This window comes from Chelmon rostratus, chromosome 17 (genome assembly GCF_017976325.1).
Source record: "Chelmon rostratus isolate fCheRos1 chromosome 17, fCheRos1.pri, whole genome shotgun sequence".
NCBI lineage: Eukaryota > Metazoa > Chordata > Actinopteri > Chaetodontiformes > Chaetodontidae > Chelmon > Chelmon rostratus.
In genome coordinates this window covers 1,737,837-1,759,568 of record NC_055674.1, presented here as the reverse complement: position 1 = coordinate 1,759,568, position 21,732 = coordinate 1,737,837, and the positions used below count along the sequence as shown (strand labels likewise).

At 42.1% G+C, this 21,732-nt stretch overlaps 2 protein-coding genes across 6 annotated transcripts; one reads left to right on the top strand and one right to left on the bottom strand.

Annotated features, from left to right (window-relative positions):
• The first annotated feature begins 3,696 nt into the window (after positions 1-3,696).
• On the top strand, positions 3,697-21,267 carry LOC121620368. The gene is made up of 7 exons (XM_041956398.1): positions 3,697-3,775; positions 5,293-5,341; positions 9,815-9,831; positions 11,909-12,116; positions 12,550-12,928; positions 19,936-20,126; positions 20,862-21,267. Exons 1-7 carry the CDS (start codon positions 3,697-3,699, stop codon positions 21,265-21,267), a joined length of 1,329 nt encoding a protein of 442 aa, XP_041812332.1.
• Positions 13,032-17,375, bottom strand: LOC121620777 (tRNA-splicing endonuclease subunit Sen54-like). 5 transcript variants are annotated; one of them, XM_041956969.1, is made up of 6 exons: positions 17,307-17,375; positions 16,389-16,723; positions 14,674-15,184; positions 14,050-14,163; positions 13,837-13,902; positions 13,032-13,696 (listed from the first exon to the last, which is right to left on the bottom strand). In XM_041956969.1, the coding sequence occupies exons 3-6, from the start codon at positions 14,745-14,747 to the stop codon at positions 13,546-13,548; spliced, it is 405 nt and encodes a 134-aa protein (XP_041812903.1). In that variant the 5' UTR covers positions 14,748-15,184; positions 16,389-16,723; positions 17,307-17,375; the 3' UTR covers positions 13,032-13,545. The 5 variants fall into 5 exon arrangements, 3 of the variants coding, with proteins under 3 accessions (XP_041812903.1, XP_041812902.1, XP_041812904.1); XM_041956968.1 differs by having other exon boundaries at positions 14,674-16,723; XR_006007593.1 differs by lacking the exon at positions 14,674-15,184 and having other exon boundaries at positions 13,032-13,902.
• Positions 21,268-21,732: the final 465 nt, after the last annotated feature.

The window sequence follows — 21,732 nt, the reverse complement described above, 5'->3', positions numbered from 1 at the left end:
AAAAGTAGACTATATATATGTACATATTATACAAGCAAAATGAAATTTGACGATATAAAAGAAAAACAAAATATGTAAAAAAAAATATATGTAAAAAATATGTAAAAAGTATGTACTGCCCCAATAGCTGTGGAAAAAGAACAATGTAAGCAATGTAATGACATGTAATATTGCACAGAATGTAAAAGAAAATCTGTAATATTGCACAAACTGTATGGATATAAACTCAGTTTGTCAAACAACATCAGCACAGTCTTATGCTAAGTGATGCTGAGTTGAATAATCTGACAGCTGATGAAATGAAGGACCTGTGGTAGCGTTCCTTCTTACACACTGGACGCAACAGTCTGTTACTAAAGGAGCTGCTTAGCCCCCCCGTCTCATGCAGGGGGTGGGAGGGGTTGTCCATGATGGATGTCAGCTTGGTTAACGTCCTCCTCTCACCTACATCCTCAGTGGTGTCCAGAGGGCAGTCCAGGACAGAACCAGCTCTCCTGACCAGTTTATTGAGTCTCTTTCTGTCCCTCTCAGAGCTTCCACAGCCCCAGCAGACCACTGTGTAAAAGACTGCAGATGCAACCACAGAGTCATAGAAAGTCCTCAGTAATGTCCTACATACTCCAAAAGACCTCAGTCTTCTCAGGAGATGGAGACGACTTTGGCCCTTTCTATACAGGGCATCAGTGTTCGTGGACCAGTCCAGTTTATTGTTGAGGTGTACACCCAGGTATTTGTACTCCTCCACGATCTCAATGTCAAATCCCTGGATGCACACTGGTGTAGTCTGTGGTGCTTTCCTGCGGAAGTCTATCACCAGTGTGCAGACGCTGCATTCAGTCACATCTCTTATGTCCAAATACTTAAGAATAAGTATTTTTGTGGCTCATTTAAAAATCATTTGAATTTCAAGTTTGCCTTGTGATGTGACTTTTATATTTAAAGTTGTAAAAGGTGGACAACACCTTCATTATATGCATGTATATAATGGGGGCAGCCGTGGCCTAGAGGTTGGAGAAGCGGCTGATGTGCCCTTGAGCAAGGCACTTAACCCCCCAATATGCTCCCCGGGCACCTGATGCGGCAGCCCACTGCTCCTGTGTGTTCACTGCATGTTGCATGTGCATGTGTGTGTTTCAGTAAATCAGTGATGGATGAAATGCAGAGACTAATTTCCCAGTTTGGGATTAATAAAGTGAATAAAATTAAAATTAAAAATGCATGAAAACAACATCTGTGTCAATTCATTGACGTGTTTGTGAAGTGAATGCAAAAAAGAAAAAGGGTTGACTTCTCAGCTTGAAGGTACAGAAGGGGTCAAACTGATATCATACAAGACAGACAGTATTTGTTTTCATGCGATAGATAGATAGATAGATAGATAGATAGATAGATAGATAGACTTTATTTATCCCAAGCTGGGAAATTGCAGTGCAGCAGCAGCATTACACACAGTGAAATAAGTGGAAAAATGTGAATTAAGACTATAAAGAACAAACTATACATGATAAAAAAATAAATAAAAATAAAAACCATACAAATCCGCTATTTTTAAAATTCTCATGTTTTGAAGTTTAGAGACTTGGTTTATTATAGAACAATGCAAATAATGTTTAAAGTAAAAAATAAAACACTACCAGACAGTGTGCGTGAGTTTTTCAGAGTGTCTGAGAGTAAATATGAGTTGAGAGATGGAAGCAAATCTGTGTTACCAAAAGCTAAAAAAGAGGTTAAAAGAAGATGTATTTCTTTTAAAGGGGTTCAGCTGTGGAATAGTGCTGATCTCAAACTCAAGCAATGTACTTCTTTTGTTATGTTCAAAAAATCATTATGTGGATTTATATTTAGGAGTTATGGCTGTAATTGAAAAAAGGGGAAAAGAGATATGTATGTGCATGAGTATGTATGTGTGTGTATAAATATAATATATATATATATATTCTTTCCACTTGATACCATGAATTGTGTAGCTTAAGATGCATAGTAGGCGGGCATTAATAAGTTTTGCTTCTGCCTGAGCCTTTTTCAGTCAAAATTGTTTTGTTTTTTTTGGTTCTTTTTTCTTTTGATGCTTTGAAGTGTATTTTTGACTGAAATAAACTAACTAACTAACAAAAATAAAATTCAATAATAAAATTAAAAATAATAATAATAAATTACATACATAATAATAAAATAGCAAACAGTAGTAATGAAAAGTATTGCACAAGAAAGAATATCTGCAGCAAATGGCAGTGTGCAGAAAATAAAGTGTACCGTGACTATAACACAGTGAAAAAGTGAAAATTTGCGAAATAGGACTATAAAGAACAAACTATATAGCAAGCAGTTGAACAATTATATACATAATAATAAAATATCAAAAGTAGCAAACAGTACTGATAAGAAGTATTGTACAAAAGAGATTTTTTTTTTTTGCATATTAACCAGTGCCCTCTTTTTGTCCCCTCTGAAGTTTACTGCCCTCAGCCTGATTCAGCTGCACGTTGCTTGAAATGTCAACAGAAGTCAAGTTTCTTTATCGTACATTTAAAAACAACTGCAGCTGAACAAAGAGCTGCACAAATTAAAGAGGACGGAACAACAAAGCGAGAAAAAAAGGCATGATAACAACTATAAATGGCAATGACATGAGCGCAAGGGAAAATAAAAGATTTGCTCAAATGTAAAACAGAAACAATAAAACTTGTGAGATCAGTTGATAAAAAATAAACTCAAATACTGAACTAAAACCACTAAAAGGAACTGTTGTTGAAAAGTTTCCCGGCCTGCCTATAGAGAGCCAAACAAACCACTCTGGAAAGCAAGTAGCATGCACAAAGTGTTTAATATCTATAGCAGTAAGCAGTTCGGAGTTGTGCTCCTTGATCAGATGTTTTCACCCCATTCTTATACTTTGACATGCCTCTGGTATTTGGTTGAACTTAGAAGAACTTGTTTAACAGATGGCAACAAGAGAACAGTTGTGTGCAATAAAACTTGATGGTATCCTTTTCTCAGGAATTGACAGTCAGGTATAATCTCCTCATGTCATTTACTTTGGCACCCTGGGGGTTAATTGCAGTGAGGTTACAACCACTAATCCACCAGGACATCCTCTGGTCAATACAACAGTAAAACAGCTAAGACTACAGATCAACTACATAAAAATAGGAAAACAAATAGAAAAGTATAGAAACATGTAAAATTTCCATCACAACTCCCCTCTTTTTATCATTCATGATAAAACTATTCATCTATCAGTGGAGAAAATGCTTACAGCTTCAATTCTACACATTGCTATGCTTAGTTCTTTTGTTTTCTTTTCCATCATGTGTGTTTTCGGATGATTCCACGTAGATCTGCATTTCCTTGATGTCCTTTTGTCGGATGCTCCACGCTGCCTCGCTATGAGTGATGTTGTGTGATGACTAATCCTGAACAGTGTCGTCTACTGGCTCTGGCACCTTCCTGCAGTGGCTGGCATGTATCCATGTCGCTCTTTCCGCTGTTTTCACTGCAGTGTGAGTTATCAGGAGGACTTGGTATGGTCCTAGCCACTTCTTCTGGTTCCACCTCCTTGCCTTCAGGTGATTTATCATCACCCAGTCGCCTGGCTGGATGGAATGGAGTGTGCTGACCGCTGGATCTGGCAGAGCAGCTTTCACCTATGAGTGAATATCTTACAATAGAGAGGACAAGTGAAAACAATATTGAATCATGGCTGAGTCCATAATCGCCGCTGGTGGAGAGGGTCTCCTTCGCTGGTCCTCCACGCTGGTCCAACCTAGATGTGGTGGTCGGGCAAACAAGATCTCAAAAGGACTTAGTTTTGACTCTGATACGCATGTACGCATGTACATGAGCCCAATAGGCAGACATTTTGTCCATGGCAATCCTGTTTCTGCACAACATTTCGCAAGCTTAGCTTTTAGAGTTCCATTTTCCCTTTCTACCGCCCCTGCACTAGCCGGGTGATAAGCACAGTGGTACTTTAGATTAATGTGTAGGAACTCACTTAGTCTTGCAATGACGGTGTTAGCAAAATGTCTTCCATTATCACAGCTGATTTTGTGTGGAATCCCCCACCTGGGTATTACTTATGACAATAATGCTTTGGACACCACATTTGCAGTTTGAGCAGATGGAGGGAAAACTTCAACCAACTTAGAAAACATGTCAACCACTACTAACAATAACATTTTCCTTCACTTGGTGCTAATTCAATGAAGTCAATCTGTATGTGTCATGACCCGTGCCATGCACGGCAGTTTTGTTTAGTTTTCCTCTCGATGTTTTGCCTTATTCAGTTTGTAAGTGTTCATTGTAGTGTTCTTAGTTCTTGTTCGTTTCTGTTCTACTGTGTATTCCTAATGTCTTCTAGTCATGCCATGTTTTATGTGCTTGAGTTTCTAGTCTTGTCTTAGTCTATAGTCATGCCACGTTTTATGTAAGAGTTTTTGTATTGTCTTAGTTCTCTACCCTTGCCCTGTCTTGTTGGTATTTTTGTTAAGTTTCCCATTGTCTTGTCTTTGCCTGGTTTTCGTTACTTCCTGTTTCATTTTGAAGGTTCATGTTATGTGTCTTTTTGTTACTTTACTTCCTGTGTTTTCCCTCCCGTGTGATTGTCTGATCGTTTCCACCTGTGCGTCATTAGTGTTTGCCCCTAGTGTATTTAAGTCTGTGTCTTCCCTTTGTCCTTGTCGGTTCGTTGTCTGAGAAACCATAGTCAAAGTCATAGTCTGTGTTCTTGTTATTATTCTTGCCATAGTCCCATAGTGAGTGTTTGTTGTGTGGTTTCTTTGTCATGTCCGAGTCTGGTCTCACGTAAGTGTTTCTGTGCTGTGTTATCTTTGTTCACGTCCGTGTCGTGTTTCATGTGTATGTCTCCTTGGTTTGCTCTTGTCCTTTGTTTCAGTCCATGTAAGTGAGTTTACTTTGTTCATGTCCAGGTCTTGATTTATGTAGTGTTCCCCGCCCTCAGTATTGTCCTGTCGTGCGTGTTATTTGTTTGAACGTGCATAACTTAGTTTCTGTTTTCTTTTCATAGTTTTGTAGCTTGCCGATTTGTTTTTCTCGATAAAGAGAGATTTTGTGTTTGAGTACTTTTGTTGTTAGATTCTTGTTTCATTCTGTTTTTAAGAGTGAACGTTGAGTTGATAGTTTTTCTTACCTAGTTCTGTTTGTTGCATATCATAGCTTTTGTGTTTTCCTCCTTCGGGAGCGTTTTCTGTTCTTTATTTTATTTAGTTTATTCCTAGTCATGTCTATAGTCTTCCCACAGTTTATGTAATTGAGTTTCTTGTCTTGTCGTAGTTCCGCCAGGTTTTGTGTTAGTGTTTTTTCAGTTGCTCAGTGTTTCCCTGTGTAGCCTTTGTTGTGTGTTTAGCCCTTAGAATTTGTGTTAGTTCCCATAGTTGTGTCTTTAGTGTGATTAATAAATTTGTTAATTTAAATCTTGTGCATCCCTTGGTTTGTCTGTGTTCATGTCCTTCCATGTCCTGATTGAGTTTTCCTTTTATTGTATTGTCCATAGTCTTGCCCTGCGTGTTAGTGAGTTCCTTGTGTTGCCCTAGTCTTGTCTCGTTGTGTTGCATGTTATTGTTAATCCATAGTCTACGTCCCCTTTGTTTGTCTGCACCTGGGTTCAACCCTTAGTTTCCCCTCATAGATCCCCCTAAGTCCCCACCTTCCTGACAGTATGTGATCAAATGGTTGTAGGCTGTGGGTGTGCTACCTGCTGGATAGGCATCGGTCTCCCAGTATTATGTGACGTGCAAATATGGCACCTGTTGCAGTATATTTCTGCATAACTCTAAAACCCTTTTGTAAACCAAAATTTTGTCACTGCTGTATACACCCCCCCTTTTGACACGTGGTCTAACCCATGTGTCAATTTAGCAAGGCTTGTCATCTGGTCCATACCACACACCATCAGTTTTTCTGCAGTCACTCGTCTTCCATGAAGACACATCGGCAGGCGTTGCTTGTGAATGAACTGCTAACACTGCTTCAGAAGGACATGCCTGTGAATATTCTCATTCATCCAGGTCATTGTAAGCTTTAGGGCATTCAATCGTTCACAACTGGACCTTGTCAGTTTGTCTTAGAAGACGTTTCGTCTCTCATCCGAGCAGGCTTCATCAGTTCATGCGCACCAGACTAGATGGGACAGCTCTAGTCCAACGAAATGGTGTTAGGTTCAAGTATTTATCCTCTGAGTGAGGCCAACCCCCAAAACCAAGGATGGTATCACTCTATTGTGAGGCAAACGATTCCCCTTAAGGCGGGGTAGAGTGCAAACCCTTGGGTGTCAACGACAGTCGTTTGCCTCGTTAGTGTCCCATTCTTGTCATCGGGAGGCTTCTTGAGCCATGTGTGTGACTTAAAACTAGACCCATCAGAAACAATGGTTTCCTTCGATGTCACATTGTTGTTCACATGCATTCCAAATCAGGATGCTGTGGACAGTGAGGCAGCAGTTGTTACAAGACAACACTTTGCAGAACAGAACTACCCTTAACCCGGAGCAAATATGCCATTTACTGGAACTCTGCCTAAAAAACCCCTTTTTTCAATTTTGGGGAAGGTTTTACAGGCAAAAACATGGATGTGCGATGGGCTCACCAGTATCCCCCATTGTGGCTAATCTGTACATGGAGAACATGGAAAGAACAGCTCTGAACTCTTTCAAAGGATCAAAACCAAGTCATTGGTACATATATGTGGATGACACGTGGTTAAAACTCCAAAGCCAAGAAGTGCAAGCCTTCACCGAGCACATCAACTCAGTGGACAAGAACATCAGATTCACTCGAGAGGATGTCAAGGACATGAGTTTGCCTTTTTTGGACTGTGATGTCCACATTGGAGAGAACAGGCGCCTCCATATTGGGGTTTACAGAAAACCCACTCACACAGACCAGTACCTCCTTTTTGACTCACATCACCCACTGGAACACAAACTAGGTGTTATCAGAACTCTCCAACACAGAGCTGATAATGTTCCAAGCAGCCAACAGGCCAGAGACAAGGAACACAAACACCTGAGGGGGGCCCTCAAAACCTGTGGTTATCCCAGCTGGTCTTTTGTGAAAAGTTCAGCTGCTTCCAGAAAGAACAGGGTGACAGAGGAAGAAAAGAGGGACAGAAGGCACAACATCGTCATTCCATATGTGTCTGGTGTATCGGAGAAACTCAGGCGAATCTTCAACAAACACAACATCCCGGTACATTTCAAACCGGGGAACACTCTCAGACAAAGGCTGGTGCAGCCCAAAGACCAGACACCTCACACTCAGAAGAACTATCTGGTGTATGCAGTCCAGTGCAGTGAGGAATGCACAGACTTGTATATTGGGGCAACCAAACAGCCACTGAGCAGACGCATGGCACAACACAGAAGGGCAAACTCTTCAGGGCTGGACTCAGCTGTTTACCTGCATCTCAAGGAGGAAGCACACTCCTTTGAGGATAAAAATGCGCATATTCTGGACAGAGAAGACAGATGGTTTGAAAGAGGAGTACGAGAAGCCATCTATGTCAAGGTTGAAAAACCATCTCTGAACAGAGGGGGAGGTCTGAGACACCACCTATCTCCCACATACAGTGCTGTCCTTTCATCTCTCCCAAAGAGATTCAAAGATTTAGCCACTGAAGATAAACAACAAAGCCTTTCACACATGGCTCCAGGAGCCTCCCAATGACAAGAATGGGACACTAACGAGGCAGATGACTGTTGTTGACACCCAAGGGCTTGCACCCTACCCCGCCTTAATGGGGGGATCGTTTGCCTCACAATAGAGTGATATCATCCTTGGTTTTGGGGGTTGGCCTCACTCAGAGGATAAATACTTGAACCTAACACCATTGCATTGGACTAGAGCTGTCCTATCTAGTCTGGTGCGCATGAACTGATGGAGCCTGCTCGGATGAGAGGCGAAACGTCTTCTAAGACAAACTGACGTGGTCCAGTTGAGAAGGATTGAATGCCCTGAAGCTTCAGAAGGAGATACGTTAGTGGTGGTAACAAGCATTGTATAAAAGTTCTTAGACAATGCTGCAGACTTGCAGCTGAATCTGCACTGGCATTTCCCTGAGAAACATCATCTTTGTCATTTAAGTGAGCTTGGCATTTACAGACAGCAATTTGTGATGGCAACAGGATGGCTTCTAGCAACACAGCTACATGGTTGGCATTCAAGATAGGCTTCCCATCAGATTTCATTAAGTTACGATACTGCCACAACGTTCCAAAATCATGAACAACTCCAAATGCATATCTTGAATCTGTATAAATGGTCACAGACTTGTCTTTTGAAATGCTGAATGCTTCAGTTAGTACTATCAATTCAGCTACTTGTGCAGAGTAGTTATTCAGACGTTTGCCTGAACACACAACACTATGTGTATCAACCACAGCAAACCCGACATTGTTTTTTCCGGTGACTGCATCTCTGGACACTGTACCATCTACAAAAAGAATCAAATCAGGGTTAGTCAGAGGTGTGTCTTTAAGGTCAGGTCTCGGGCTGCACACTTGTGACAACACTATGTTGCAGTCATGGTCCTCCTCCTCGTCGCTTTCTCCTGAAACAGGTAGGAGTGTTGCAGGGTTAAGGATAGTACATCGTTTTACTGTGACATTAGGCATTTCTAACAGAACAGCACTATACCATTATATCCACCTTGCTGAGGACAAGTGTGACGTTTTCTGCTCTAGGAGAATCATAGAGACAGAATGTGGTACAAGAAGTGTGAGATCTGAATACCCCACTATGTCACATGATGCAACCACCGCAGCTGCAACTGCACGTAAACATTTAGGGAGACCCGCTGCTACAGGATCAAGTTTGGCTGAAAAATAAGCAACAGGTCTTAGTTTATCTCCATGATGCTGCAAGAGAACAGATGTCATCCAACTTCCCTTTTCGTCCACAGTTTGGATGAACAGTTTGTTTGGATCAGGTACGCCTAAAGTAGGTGGTGACATTAAGGCTTGTTTGGTGTACTGGAACACTGAAAAATGCATTAGGAAGGTCTACCACTGTGAACTACTGCGCTGTAGGTGGTATTTGTGGCAAAATATTATACGGATTTGGAACAATCGGTGCTCTGGGTTGTATAGCATTATTTACAGCCTGCGGGTCCTGTATAAAACTCCAGTCTTCTGGTTGACCATCCTCTCTGGCTTTCTTGTCTAAGTGGGTACTGTTTCTGGCATGGTCTGTAGTCAGATTTAAGGACTATGACCACTGGTTCTGCAGTTCTAACCAGACCCACATCATACTTTCCTTTGGCCCACAATTTATTTGATACTTTGCCTAATAGGGAGTGCACTTGTTGTGGAAAATTTTCCCGGTCTGCCTATAGAGAGCCAAACAAACCACTATGGAAAGCAAGTAGCATGCACAAAGTGTTTAATATCTATAGCAGTAAGCAGTTCAGAGTTGTGCTCCCTGATCAGATGTTTTCACCCCATTCTTATACTTTGACATGCCTCTGGCCTTTGGTTGAACTTAGAAGAACTTGTTTAACAGATGGCAACAGGAGAACAGTTGTGTGCAATAAAACTTGATGGTATCCTTTTCTCAGGAATTGACAGTCAGGTATAATCTCCTCGTGTCATTTACTTTGGCACACTGGGGGTTAAGTGCAGTAGGTTAGAACAACTATTCCACCAGGACATCCTCTGGTCAATACAACAGTAAAACAGCTAAGACTACAGCTCAACTACATAAAAATAGGAAAACAAATAGAAAAGTATAGAAACATGTAAAAATTCCATCACAGAACCAAAGGCCAGTGAAAACATGTACGCCTTGAGTTTTGTCTTCAGAGAGTCCACGGAGGGGAGCATTTGAGCCAAACAGGAAGTCTCTTCCAAAGCTGCAAAGGCACGACCTCCCGCATCACTTATCCTCGAACGTGGAACAGTTAAAACCAATTGTTCTGAGGATTGAAGAGGCCATTAGCTGAAGAAGAGGCCTTGTTCACAATAATTAGACTTTGCACACTTGTATTTGTTTGCCTTTGGTTCAGTTTGTCTGCACACTGGACAATGATATGATCCAATCTTGTCCAAACAGTCATATTCATCTGCTCTGAAACAACACATTACATAATGATGAGTAAAGGTTGACAGATGCTGCTCTTTGCATTTCTGTATGTTTTAAAGGGGAGGAGTGTGGGGAATCACAACATAAAACCCAGCAGTTCAGACTGTCTGTAGCAGGACCTCTGCAGTGGTACGGTATGTATACAGCTTCACTGTACTTCAGTGTCTTCATATAACTGCTCCTACACATTGAAAAACTGCTGACACTGCTTATTACTTCAGTTTACACAATGCATGAAACTGTGCAGAATGAGTGACTTAGCAAACTGTCTTGTTTTCTGCAGCTTTGCTGAGACAAAATGAGACCTTCAGCCATCCTTTCTCTCTCTGTCCTCATCACGGCGTTTGCAGGTAATTATATACCTTTCTTTGTGTCTTTATGTGCATACATAAAAGTATAAATTCAGGATTTTGTTTTCATCTTAAGGACAATTGTTGTTGAATAAACAGACAAGAGCCATAACGATTAGTTGATGAAGATTGCTTTCTCCTTGAGGTGCAGGTAAACAGCTGAGTCCAGACCTGAAGAGTTAGCCCTTCTGTGTTGTGCCATGCGTCTGCTCAGTGGCTGTTTGGTTTCCTCAATATACAAGTCTGTGCATTCCTCACTGCACTGGACTGCATACACCGGATTGTCTGGTGTATGCAGTCCAGTGCAGTGAGGAATTCACAGACTTGTAGAACAATCTGGTGTAAGCACATTCCTTTGAGGATAAAAAATGTGCATATTCTGGACAGAGAAGACAGATGGTTCGAAAGAGGAGTGAGAGAAGCCATCTATGTCAAGGTTGAAAAACCATCTCTGAACAGAGGGGGAGGTCTGAGACACCGCCTATCTCCCACATACAATGCTGTCCTTTCATCTCTCCCAAAGAGATTCAAAGATTTAGCCTCTGAGGATAAACAACAAAGCCATTCACACATGGCTCAAGGAGCCTCCCAATGACAACAATGGGACACTAACGAGGCAAACGACTGTTGTTGACACCCAAGGGTTGCACCCTACCCCGCCTTAATGGGGGCATCGTTTGCCTCACAATAGAGTGATACCATTCTTGGTTTTGGGGGTTGGCCTCACTCAGGGGATAAATACTTGAACCTAACACCATTGCATTGGACTAGAGCTGTCCTATCTAGTCTGGTGCACATGAACTGATGAAGCCTGCTCAGATGAGAGGCGAAACGTCTTCTAAGACAAACTGACGAGGTCCAGTTGCGAACAATTGAATGACCTGGATGAATGAGAATATTCACAGGCACATTTCCTGATAATAAAGGAGGAAGACGACAGAAGAGAATGTGCTAAGTACACTTTGTGATTTTTTTTTGTTGCCTTCAAGTATTACTCAAGCAGTCCACTCGAGTACCACTTGAGTAATACTTGAGTATACTAGAAGTGTAAATAGTTGGTCAATCGGCACAACTTTTTGAAGTACTGAAGTCCACCAGTGAAAATCAGGATACATGAGCAGACAAAACACACTTGCAGTATTGTATTATATGAAAAATGTATTGGAAATATGCTTAAATATACTTAAAATGAAGTGAAATTAAAATTCACTTTATTTAAGCTGCTAATAGTGTATTACAAAGGACTTAGTGTACTTTTCAGAAGTACACTTTATAACAAATACAAGTATTTGTAATTTAGTACACTGAAGTAAAATTTAAAATACACTTACAACAAAGGACACTTTTTAAAAGTACTTTGAAATACCACTTTAAGTATTGCAGAATAAGTGTATTCAGTTTCAGCGCATTGAAGCAGAACTTGATGTATTCTTGTGTTTTCTCGACCTGGTTCTTGTCTCTCAGGGTGTTTCGCCATGAAGACCTTGGTGTTCCAAACTGAGACGAGTAACAGTTACGTGGAGATGGTCCCTCTGAAGCCTCTGAGCCTCAGGGCTTTCACTCTGTGCATGCGATTGGCCACCGAGCTCAGCGGCAAGCGTGAGGTCATCCTGTTTGCGTACCGGACCGGAGACTACGATGAGCTGAACGTGTGGCGTGAACTGGACGGCAGGTAGATGCTCTGAAGGCCGCCGATGGGGCGACGCTCAGGCTTCAAGACCCTGTGAAGCTTTTTAGACCATAATCTGTGACCGTGCCCCATTAAATTTCTACTACGACTACTACAGTACTACTACGACTGCTACTACTATGACTAACACTACAGTTTTTACTAATAATACTACATCAGCTACTATCAGATTACTAAAACTGACAGTCCTACTTCAACTGCAAACAATAATACTACAATCAAGCAATACTACTACTACTAATAACAATACTCTGTGACTACTAATACTGCTACAACCACTACTAGTATACTACAAACAGACTGCCCACAGAGCAGACACCATAGTTCCTTCATCTTTTAACCCTGAATGTTATTTTTACATTGTCAGACCTCCTGAAGCTGCTTTGAAAGATTCATTTGAAACATGTCTCTTCAGATTGTCCTTCTACATGAGTGGCGATGGCGTTTTATTCCGGGTCCCTGAGCTCGGTGCCCTGCAGACTCACCTGTGCGTCACCTGGGATTCCAGTTCAGGTGCGGCTGCCCTCTTCATGGACGGAAGGAAAAGCTTGACAAAGATTTACAGGAAGAATCACTCTGTACGCCCCGGAGGGAAGGTGATCCTCGGACAAGATCCGGATGTTTTCTTGGGTAATTTTGAGGCCAAACAGAGTTTTGTTGGGGAGATCGGTGATGTTAATATGTGGGACCGCGTCCTCTCGGACAGCACGATCCGGGACATGTTCTCTGGGAAGAGAGTACCGAGAGGAAATGTTTTTGACTGGGAAACTGCACAGCTTAGAATTTATGGGCGGGTGGATGTTCTTCATCAGGAGCTGTAGCGCTGTGGTGCTCACACATGTAAACTTGTTTCTAAGTCACTTCTTTTCAGTCTAATAAAAGAATGATTGCAAAGCCTGTTGTCCAGAAATTTTTTATTTCAGTTTTGTGTTTATCGTTCTGCAGTTGCAACAAATGCTAACAAATAACAGTGAACAGTGCACACAAATTGAATAGCCTATAAAAATAATGATGATATGTATTGTTCAAGCCACCTTGTCGTCTTGTGAACTTTAAATAGACATTATCGAAGAGGAGAGCAGTTGTGGGTAGACATTGAATTCAATCACTACTCATGTCTCTGAATACTTTTACTCTTTCATGTTGATTCTTGTATGTACCTTTGATAGTTAACGCTGTAGAACGCTGCAGGCACGGAGTGTAGAATTTAAAGGTTTCCAGCTGTGGCACTAAAACTACCCCCCCCCCCCATTGTAAATAACAGGCCAGACTCATTTTCTTCTCATCTGTAACATCAAGGACTGGTTTTATTTGTTTATCCCTGGAAGTCCAGCCGACCCGACAGATGCAGAGTCATTTTAAAGTCCAGGATACGTGTTGGTACAGTGATGTTACAGAGCAGCGGGGGTCCTTAGGGGTACACATCCTTGGGCAGGTGGAAGTCTTTGAAGGTGTAGAAGGAGATGTCCCCGTGGTCCACCACAGCAAAGACCACCGGGACGTCTCCGCTCTGGAAGGCCAGCAGCTTGAGGGCTCGCAGGTCGGGCACAGGGCCGTCGAAACTGAAACACACCGGCGAGGGAAACAAATCACGCTGCCAGCTCAGTACTCACGATCTGCACATTCTGCTAGCAAATTAATCAATTAGCAGATCAATGGATAATTGTCTCCAGGTTGCAGCTTGTCAAATGTGAGAATTTGCCGCTTTTGATCATCACGTTGGGTTCTGGAGAGTTGTGACGAGCTTTTCTCTGCACTTTCTGACATTCTGATCAATAGATCAATTAGTTAGTTGCAGCTCTTGGGAAAACGGCCATTCATCTTCAACCACTGTAATATGCATTCAAACGCCTGTTGTCATCCATTAGCCCACCTTGAATAAACACACCCACGGGCAGTTTGTGTGATTGCTTACCTGCACACACACATGCGGGAGTAAGATTTCCCCGGGTCACGCTTCTTGAAGTCGGCCACCGTGTCCGGCTGGTAAACATTGAAACAAATCCTCCACTCGTCTGAAGCTTTTATCCTGAACAGACAAAGCACAACGTCTTCCGCTGAGCGACAGACTCTCCATCACGGTACACCAGCATCGCTGTACGAGAGCGCAGCGAGGCCGAGACAATCACCAGAGCTGCAGCATCTTGCTCCTTTGTCTCACACACACACTGTGAGTTCGTAAAGATCATGGAGTGCGATCATGGAGGATCGACAAGATGGCGCCGCTGTGCTTGGCCTGCCACTTGCTCCTTTGTGCCCTGCTGTCTTATGGTTTTGTAGTCGTTTCTCCGGCTATTGTGTATGACAGAGCAACGCTTCTGGAACTGCGTTTTGCCTCTTATCATCTCTCTAATGGACAATCCTGCAAACCTCCACCACCACTGCTGTCATCAGTTCCTGCCTTCCTTAGACACCCTGTCTGTCCGCTTCCAGGCAGTAAGCGCCGCAGGAGACGTGGTCGGAGAGGAGGGCTACATGTTAGGCTTCGGTCTCACCTGGATTCACCTTGGACTGGGAGTGGTGAGCCGATGGAACCCACCTGCGACGTCTCCAGTGGAGCCCGGGAATGCTACCGCTGGCTTCGTCCTGTTGGCCCGGACACCGGCTTCTCATCCCCGAGTTGGCGCTGGATGGAAAAATCTTCGCGCGGTCGCGTCCTGGAACACCTCCGCCCGATAACTTGTGTGACAACACTGCCTGCCGCCTCGTCCACGCTCCCCATGGGATTTTGCAACACCAGATCGATCAACAAGAAGATGTTTGTCTTCAACGACATCATCTCCTCCGGCAATCTGGATTTCCTTTTCCTCGTGGAAATGTGGCTGCCACCAGGTGACGTCAGTCTGTTCTCGGAGCTCCTCCCCTCTGGCTACCTGTTCCTAAACTCCCCGAGGCAAACGGGCAAGGCTGGAGGGATCGCCACCACATAGAAGCAGTCCCTGAAATGCCGCCAACTGTCCACCAGGGGGTTCTCCAGTTTTGAACTCCAAGTTTTTGTACTGACTCTGCCCTGTCCCATTCTCTGTGCTGTCATCTATCGGCCTCCAAAACTGAAAAAGGATTTCTTGAGTGAGTTCTCAGAGTTTCTAGCAAAATGTTTGACAACATTTTAATCTGTGGGGACTTTAACATCCACGTGTGCTGCCCTTCAGATCAGTTGGCTAATAACTTTAAATCGCTCTTAGATTCTCTGGATCTCACACAGTCTGTCTCAGGTCCCACTCATAAGTTAGGACATACATTAGACCCAATAATTTCTCGGGGGGTCACAGTGTCTAACTTTGAGTTGTCAGCTCTTCCCATCACTGTTTGATACAGTTTGACATCTGCACTGCTCCCCCTGCCCCCACACCTACTGCCCCCCAACATCGCCGCGCCTTTACCTCCTCGTCAGTCAGGGATTTTTCAGCCACCTTTTCGGCATCTGATCTTTGCTCTGCTCCTGAACTGACATCTCCCTTATGCCCAGACCGTTTCCTTTCTGCCTTCCACTCCACCTGCTTCCAGATCCTGGATTCTGTAGCACCTTTTAAAACCCTGTTTATTAAAACTGCTTCTGTCCCCTGGCTTAATGATACAACTCGAGCCCTCAAGCATCAGTGTAGACACGCAGAGCAAAAATGGAAAAAGGACAGGTTACAGGTGTCACTGGACATTTTTAAAGACAGCATTGTCACTTTTCAGAGAGCGGTGAGGGATGCTAAAGGGCAATACCTTTCCAACCTCATCAGCAACAATAGTCACCGCCCTGGAGTGCTGTTCAAAACCATTAACTCAGTGATTAATCCTGGGTCTGTTGTTTTGAATGATGCTTCTGTGCAAACCTGCAATGCTTTCAAGCAATACTTTTTGGACAAAGTTCTGTCTATTAGGCAAGCTATCACTCATGCTCCGATAGATATTTCATCCACCCCAGTTACACAATGTGTGTTTGAGAATTTTGATCCTGTCACTCTTGTGGACCTCAAAAAATCTGTCCAGGAGCTGAAATCTACCACCTGTGCACTAGATGCTGTCCCTGCTCTGTTTATGAAGGATGCCATTGACATCCTAGGCCCATGCCTCGTTTCCTTCATAAACAGCTGCCTTAGTTTGGGCACTGTACCAGCAGCTCTCAAACACGCAATTGTTAAACCACTGCTAAAAAAACCCAACCTCGATCCGTCTCTTTTCTCTAATTTCCGTCCTATCTCTCATCTGCCTTTTTTATCCAAACTGATGGAGAAGCTTGTTCTTTCACAGCTTCAGGCTCACCTCTGTGTTAATTGTTTTGCAGACAAATTTCAATCAGGTTTCAGGTCGAGACATAGCACCAAGTCTGCATTGCTGAGGGTCCACAATGACATCCTGGCAGCTCTGGACAACAAAAGTTCTGTTGTCTTGGTGCTGCTAGATCTATCCGCCGCCTTTGCCACCGTGGATCATTCCATCCTCATTTCCCGACTTCAACACACTGTCGGCCTGCGGGGTTCGGTTCTCAATTGGTTTTCCTCATATTTCTCAAACAGGTCTTTTGCAGTACATATAAATAATTTTGCTTCTTCTGCTGCCCCGCTCTCCTGGACCGGGCTGCAAACAGCTCAGATGGACTGGAATTTAAAGAAAGACAACAAAGACTCGATTTACTAGGACTGACAGCTGGACCTGGATCAGACCACCGGAGAGGTCTGGACGTTCATGATTAAGGCTCAGATCGGTATGATCATTGATTATAAAACAAAAACAGTATTTTAAAATAAATTCTTTGACACACAGGTAGTCAGTGCAAAGACAGCATGACACTATCGAAGTCTACTGAAGACAAAAGCACGAATAAATCCAGCTGAGACACGAATCTCCTTCTTGATCCGCATCTGCTTTTCAAAGTGTGACAAAATGTAGAATACGAATAACGACAATGACTCATAAACTACAGTATAGCTAGCTGATGCGTTTTTAAAAATGCTAACTGATGTTTCCCCATGTTCATGCCGGCAGTGTTAGCACTACCTCAAAACTTTGCTAGCTAACTAACAGTTAAATGAACCCTCCCACCATGTGAACAGGAACCATTTAAGAGCTCAGACAACAGAAAATATCTGACAAACTGCCACTGAACCGTAAATGATGTAACAGTTATTATTTCTCTGTCGATAGCTTTACTGAAAACTGCCAATAAAAACGACAACGTACCTTAATATTTCACTGAAGAACTTCGCTTCGGTGTCTGTCTTGTTTTGGTCCGCCATGTTTGGCAGCGACAGACAGCCCGCGGCGCAGATGTCCTCTGGGTCCTAGTGCCTGCTCAGTTTATAATGTAGTTACAAACATGACCAGCAGAGGGAGCACACAGAGCTGTTTGAGTGTTTGTCCTGTAGTACAAATTTCTGACAAAAATAAAATATTTAAAGTTTGTCAAATTTACAGTCTCTAAAAGTAATGTTAACTGACCTAACTTGTATTTGAAGTACAATAATATTTTTCGACCTGAAATATGAAACTGATGAATTTAATAGCCTATAAAAACCTTGAGTATATGTGTTGTTTTAGCATCATCTTGTGGACTTTCTCCAACAGGAGAGCAGTTAGATGAGATAAGATAAGATAAGATAAGATAAGATAAGATAAGATAAGATAAGATAAAACTTTATTTATCCCCAGCCAGAGATTCTGGGCATTACAGCAGCATGTGTTGGAGTGAGAAGAAAAAAAGCAGCAGAGGTAGAGAACAAAATACAAAATAAAGTGTAGACTATATATATGTACATATTATACAAGCAAAATGAAATGTGACTATATAAAAGAAAAATAAAATATGTAGAAAAAATATATAAAAAATATGTAAAAAGTATGTATTCCCCCAATAGCTGTGGAAAACGAACAATGCAAGCAATGTAATGACATGTAATATTACACAGAATGCAAAAGAAAATCTGTAATATTGCACAAACTGCAGGAGATGGAGACGACTATGGCCCTTCCTATACAGGGCATCAGTGTTCGTGGACCAGTCCAGTTTATTTTTTAGGTGTACACCAAGGTATTTGTACTCCCTGGATGCACACTGGTGAGGTTTGTGGTGCTTTCCTGCGGAAGTCTATCACCAGTGTGCAGAAGCTGCATTCAGTCACAACTCTTATGTCCAAATACTTAAGAATAAGTATTTTTGTGGCTTATTTAAAAATAATTTGAATTTCAAGTTTGCAAAAGCACGACCTCCCGCATCACTTAACCTCAACGTGGAACAGTCGAAACCAATTGTTCTGAGGACTGAAGAGGCCATTAGCTGAAGAAGAGGCCTTGTTCACAATAATTAGACTTTGCACACTTGTATTTGTTTGCCTTTGGTTCAGTTTGTCTGCACACTGGACACTGATATGATCCAATCTTGTCCAAACAGTCACATTCATCTGCTCTGAAGCAACACATTACATAATGATGAGTAAAGGTTGACAGATGCTGCTCTTTGCATTTCTGTATGTTTTAAAGGGGAGGAGTTTGGGGAATCACAACATAAAACCCAGCAGTTCAGACTGTCTGTAGCGGGACCTCTGCAGTGGTACAGTATGTATACAGCTTCACTGTACTTCAGTGTCTTCATATAACTGCTCCTACACATTGAAAAACTGCTGACACTGCTTATTACTTCAATTTACACGATGCATGAAACTGTGCAGAATGAGTGACTTAGCAAACTGTCTTGTTTTCTGCAGGTTTGCTGAGACAAAATGAGACCTTCAGCCGTCCTTTCTCTCTGTGCCCTCATCACGGCGTTGGCAGGTAATTATATACCTTTCCTTTGTGTATTAATGTGCATATATAAAAGTATAATTTCAGTATTTTGTTTTCATCTTAAGGACATTTGTTGTTGAATAAACTGACTAGAACCATAACGATTAGTTGATGAACTGAATAGAACACAACCGAGTGTCATTCTGTCGTAAGAAATGAGATATTTTTTGCTATTGTTCGCATTATGCAGACAAAACAATTGATCACTTGACCAACTGAATTGAGAAATGATTAGTCGATAAATTTAGGACGAAAATGTTTTGTTTTCATTCTTAAAACTGGCTTTAGGTGCATTTAAACCTATATATAAAATATAAATATAACTTAGAGTAACGTGTGCGTTGTGTAAATGTGTGAAATGCAGCAGAGCCATCTGCTCCCTTTAATAAATACATCAAACAGAATAAAACACATTTCCTGATAATAAAGGAGGAAGAAGACAGAAGACGGGAAAAAATATCAGACTTAATTATACTTTTGAAGAATGTGCTAAGTACACTGTGATTTTTTTTTGTTGCCTTCAAGTATTACTCAAGCAGTCTACTTGAGTACTGCTTGAGTAATACTTGAGTATACTAGAAGTGTAAATAGTTGGTCAATCGGCACAACTTTTTGAAGTACTGAAGTCCACCAGTGAAAACCAGGATTTATGAGCAGACAAAACACACTTGCAGTATTGTATTATATGAAAAATGTATTGGAAATATGCTTAAATATACTTAAAATGAAGTGAAATTAAAATTCACTTTAATTAAGCTGCTAATAGTGTATTACAAAGGACTTAGAGTACTTTTCAGAAGTACACTTTATAACAATTAAAAGTATTTGTAATTTAGTACACTTTAAAAGTACACTGAAGTACAATTTATAATGCACCTACAATAAAGGACACTTTTTAAAAGTACTTTGAAATACCACTTTAAGTATTGCAGAATAAGTGTATTCAGCTTCAGTGCATTGAAGCAGAACTTGATGTATTCTTGTGTTTTCTCGACCTGGTTCTTGTCTCTCAGGGTGTTTCGCCATGAAGACCTTGGTGTTCCAAGCTGAGACGAGTAACAGTTACGTGGAGATGGTCCCTCTGAAGCCTCTGAGCCTCAGGGCTTTCACTCTGTGCATGCGATTGGCCACCGAGCTCAGCGGCGAGCGCGAGGTCATCCTGTTTGCGTACCGGACCGGAGACTACGATGAGCTGAACGTGTGGCGTGAACTGGACGGCAGGTAGACGCTCTGAAGGCCGCCGACGGGGCGACGCTCAGGCTTCAAGACCCTGTGAAGCTTTTTAGACCATAATCTGTGACCGTGCCCCATTAAATTTCTACTCCGACTACTACGACTGCTACTACTAGTACTAACACTACAGTTTTTACTAATAATACTAATACTACAACTGCTACTACAACACTCCTTCAACTACTACAGCTGCTGCTAAAAATACTTCTGCTACTAATTATGCTACTGCTTCTACTACCAATACTTCTGATAGTACTACTACTATTACTACATCTACTACAAACAACACTACTTCAGTACTACAAGCAATGCTACTACTATGATTACTACATCTAACAGCTAACTACTACTTATACTTTTACTAACTACTGGTACTACAGCTACAACTAACAATATCCCTACAAACAAAACTTCCACTAACAGTAACAACACGCTGCAGAATACTACCACATTGCTAATACTAGTACTTCTTCCACTAACAAGACCCAGTTTTTGAAAAACGCACACTAAAGTGCCCCCTGGGAGCCAAAACGCGTGCTAAAGTGCCCTCTTCAGTGGCGAGGACACGCTATATGTGCCCTTTTTTCCTTTCTGCCCCTGCCCTTCAAAAAGTCTGTGCACGCCACTGCACAGTTCCTTCATCTTTTAACCCTGAATGTCATTTTACATTGTCAGACCTCCTGAAGCTGCTTTGAAAGACTCACTTGAAACATGTCTCTTCAGATTGTCCTTCTACATGAGTGGCGATGGTGTTTTTTTCCGGGTCCCTGAGCTCGGTGCCCTGCAGACTCACCTGTGCGTCACCTGGGATTCCAGTTCAGGTGCGGCTGCCCTCTTCATGGACGGAAGGAAAAGCTTGACAAAGATTTACAGGAAGAATCACTCTGTACGCCCCGGAGGAAAGGTGATCCTCGGACAAGATCCGGATGTTTTCTTGGGTGATTTTGAGGCCAAACAGAGTTTTGTTGGGGAGATCGGTGATGTTAATATGTGGGACCGCGTCCTCTCGGACAACACGATCCGGGACATGTTCTCTGGGAAGAGAGTACCGAGAGGAAATGTTTTTGACTGGGAAACTGCACAGCTTAAAATTAACGGGCAGGTGGATGTTCTTCATCAGGAGCTGTAGCCCTGTGGTGCTCACACATGTAAACTTGTTTCTTAGTCTCTTCTTTTCAGTCTAATAAAAGAATGATTGCAAAGCCTGATGTCCAGAAATGTTTTATTTCAGTTTTGTGTATCATTCTGCAGCTGCAACAAATGCTAACAAATAACAGTGAACAGTACACACAAATTGAATAGCCAATAAAAATAATGATGATATGTATTGTTCTAGTCACCTTGTTGTCTTGTGAACTTTAAATAGACATTATCGAAGAGGACAGCGGTTGTGGGTAGACATTGCATTCACCATTCATGTCTCTGAATACTTTGACTCTTTCATGTTGATTCTTGTATGTACCTTTGATAGTTAATGCTGTAGAACGTGAGTATCCAATTCATTGTTCACACATCATGTGTACACGGACTTGCTGTCATCGCGTTGATGTTCTTGGATTTGCAACGTCAGGGTGTACATCAAAAATATGTTCCA

Bases quoted from the DNA above. Each gene is read 5' to 3' on its own strand.
- LOC121620368 (XM_041956398.1), top strand. From the start codon at position 3,697: ATGGCTGAGTCCATAATCGCCGCTGGTGGAGAGGGTCTCCTTCGCTGG. The intron at 3,776-5,292 runs GTCGGGCAAACA...GTCTTGTCGTAG, and splicing joins GGTCCAACCTAGATGTGGTG to TTCCGCCAGGTTTTGTGTTA. The intron at 20,127-20,861 runs GTAGACGCTCTG...ATGTCTCTTCAG, and splicing joins TGGCGTGAACTGGACGGCAG to ATTGTCCTTCTACATGAGTG.
- LOC121620777 (XM_041956968.1), bottom strand. From the start codon at position 14,747: ATGAGAAGCCGGTGTCCGGGCCAACAGGACGAAGCCAGCGGTAGCATT. The intron at 14,164-14,673 runs GTGGGTTCCATC...TTGTCTGTTCAG, and splicing joins CTCCACTGGAGACGTCGCAG to GATAAAAGCTTCAGACGAGT. The intron at 13,903-14,049 runs GTAAGCAATCAC...TCTATTGATCAG, and splicing joins TCCCGCATGTGTGTGTGCAG to AATGTCAGAAAGTGCAGAGA.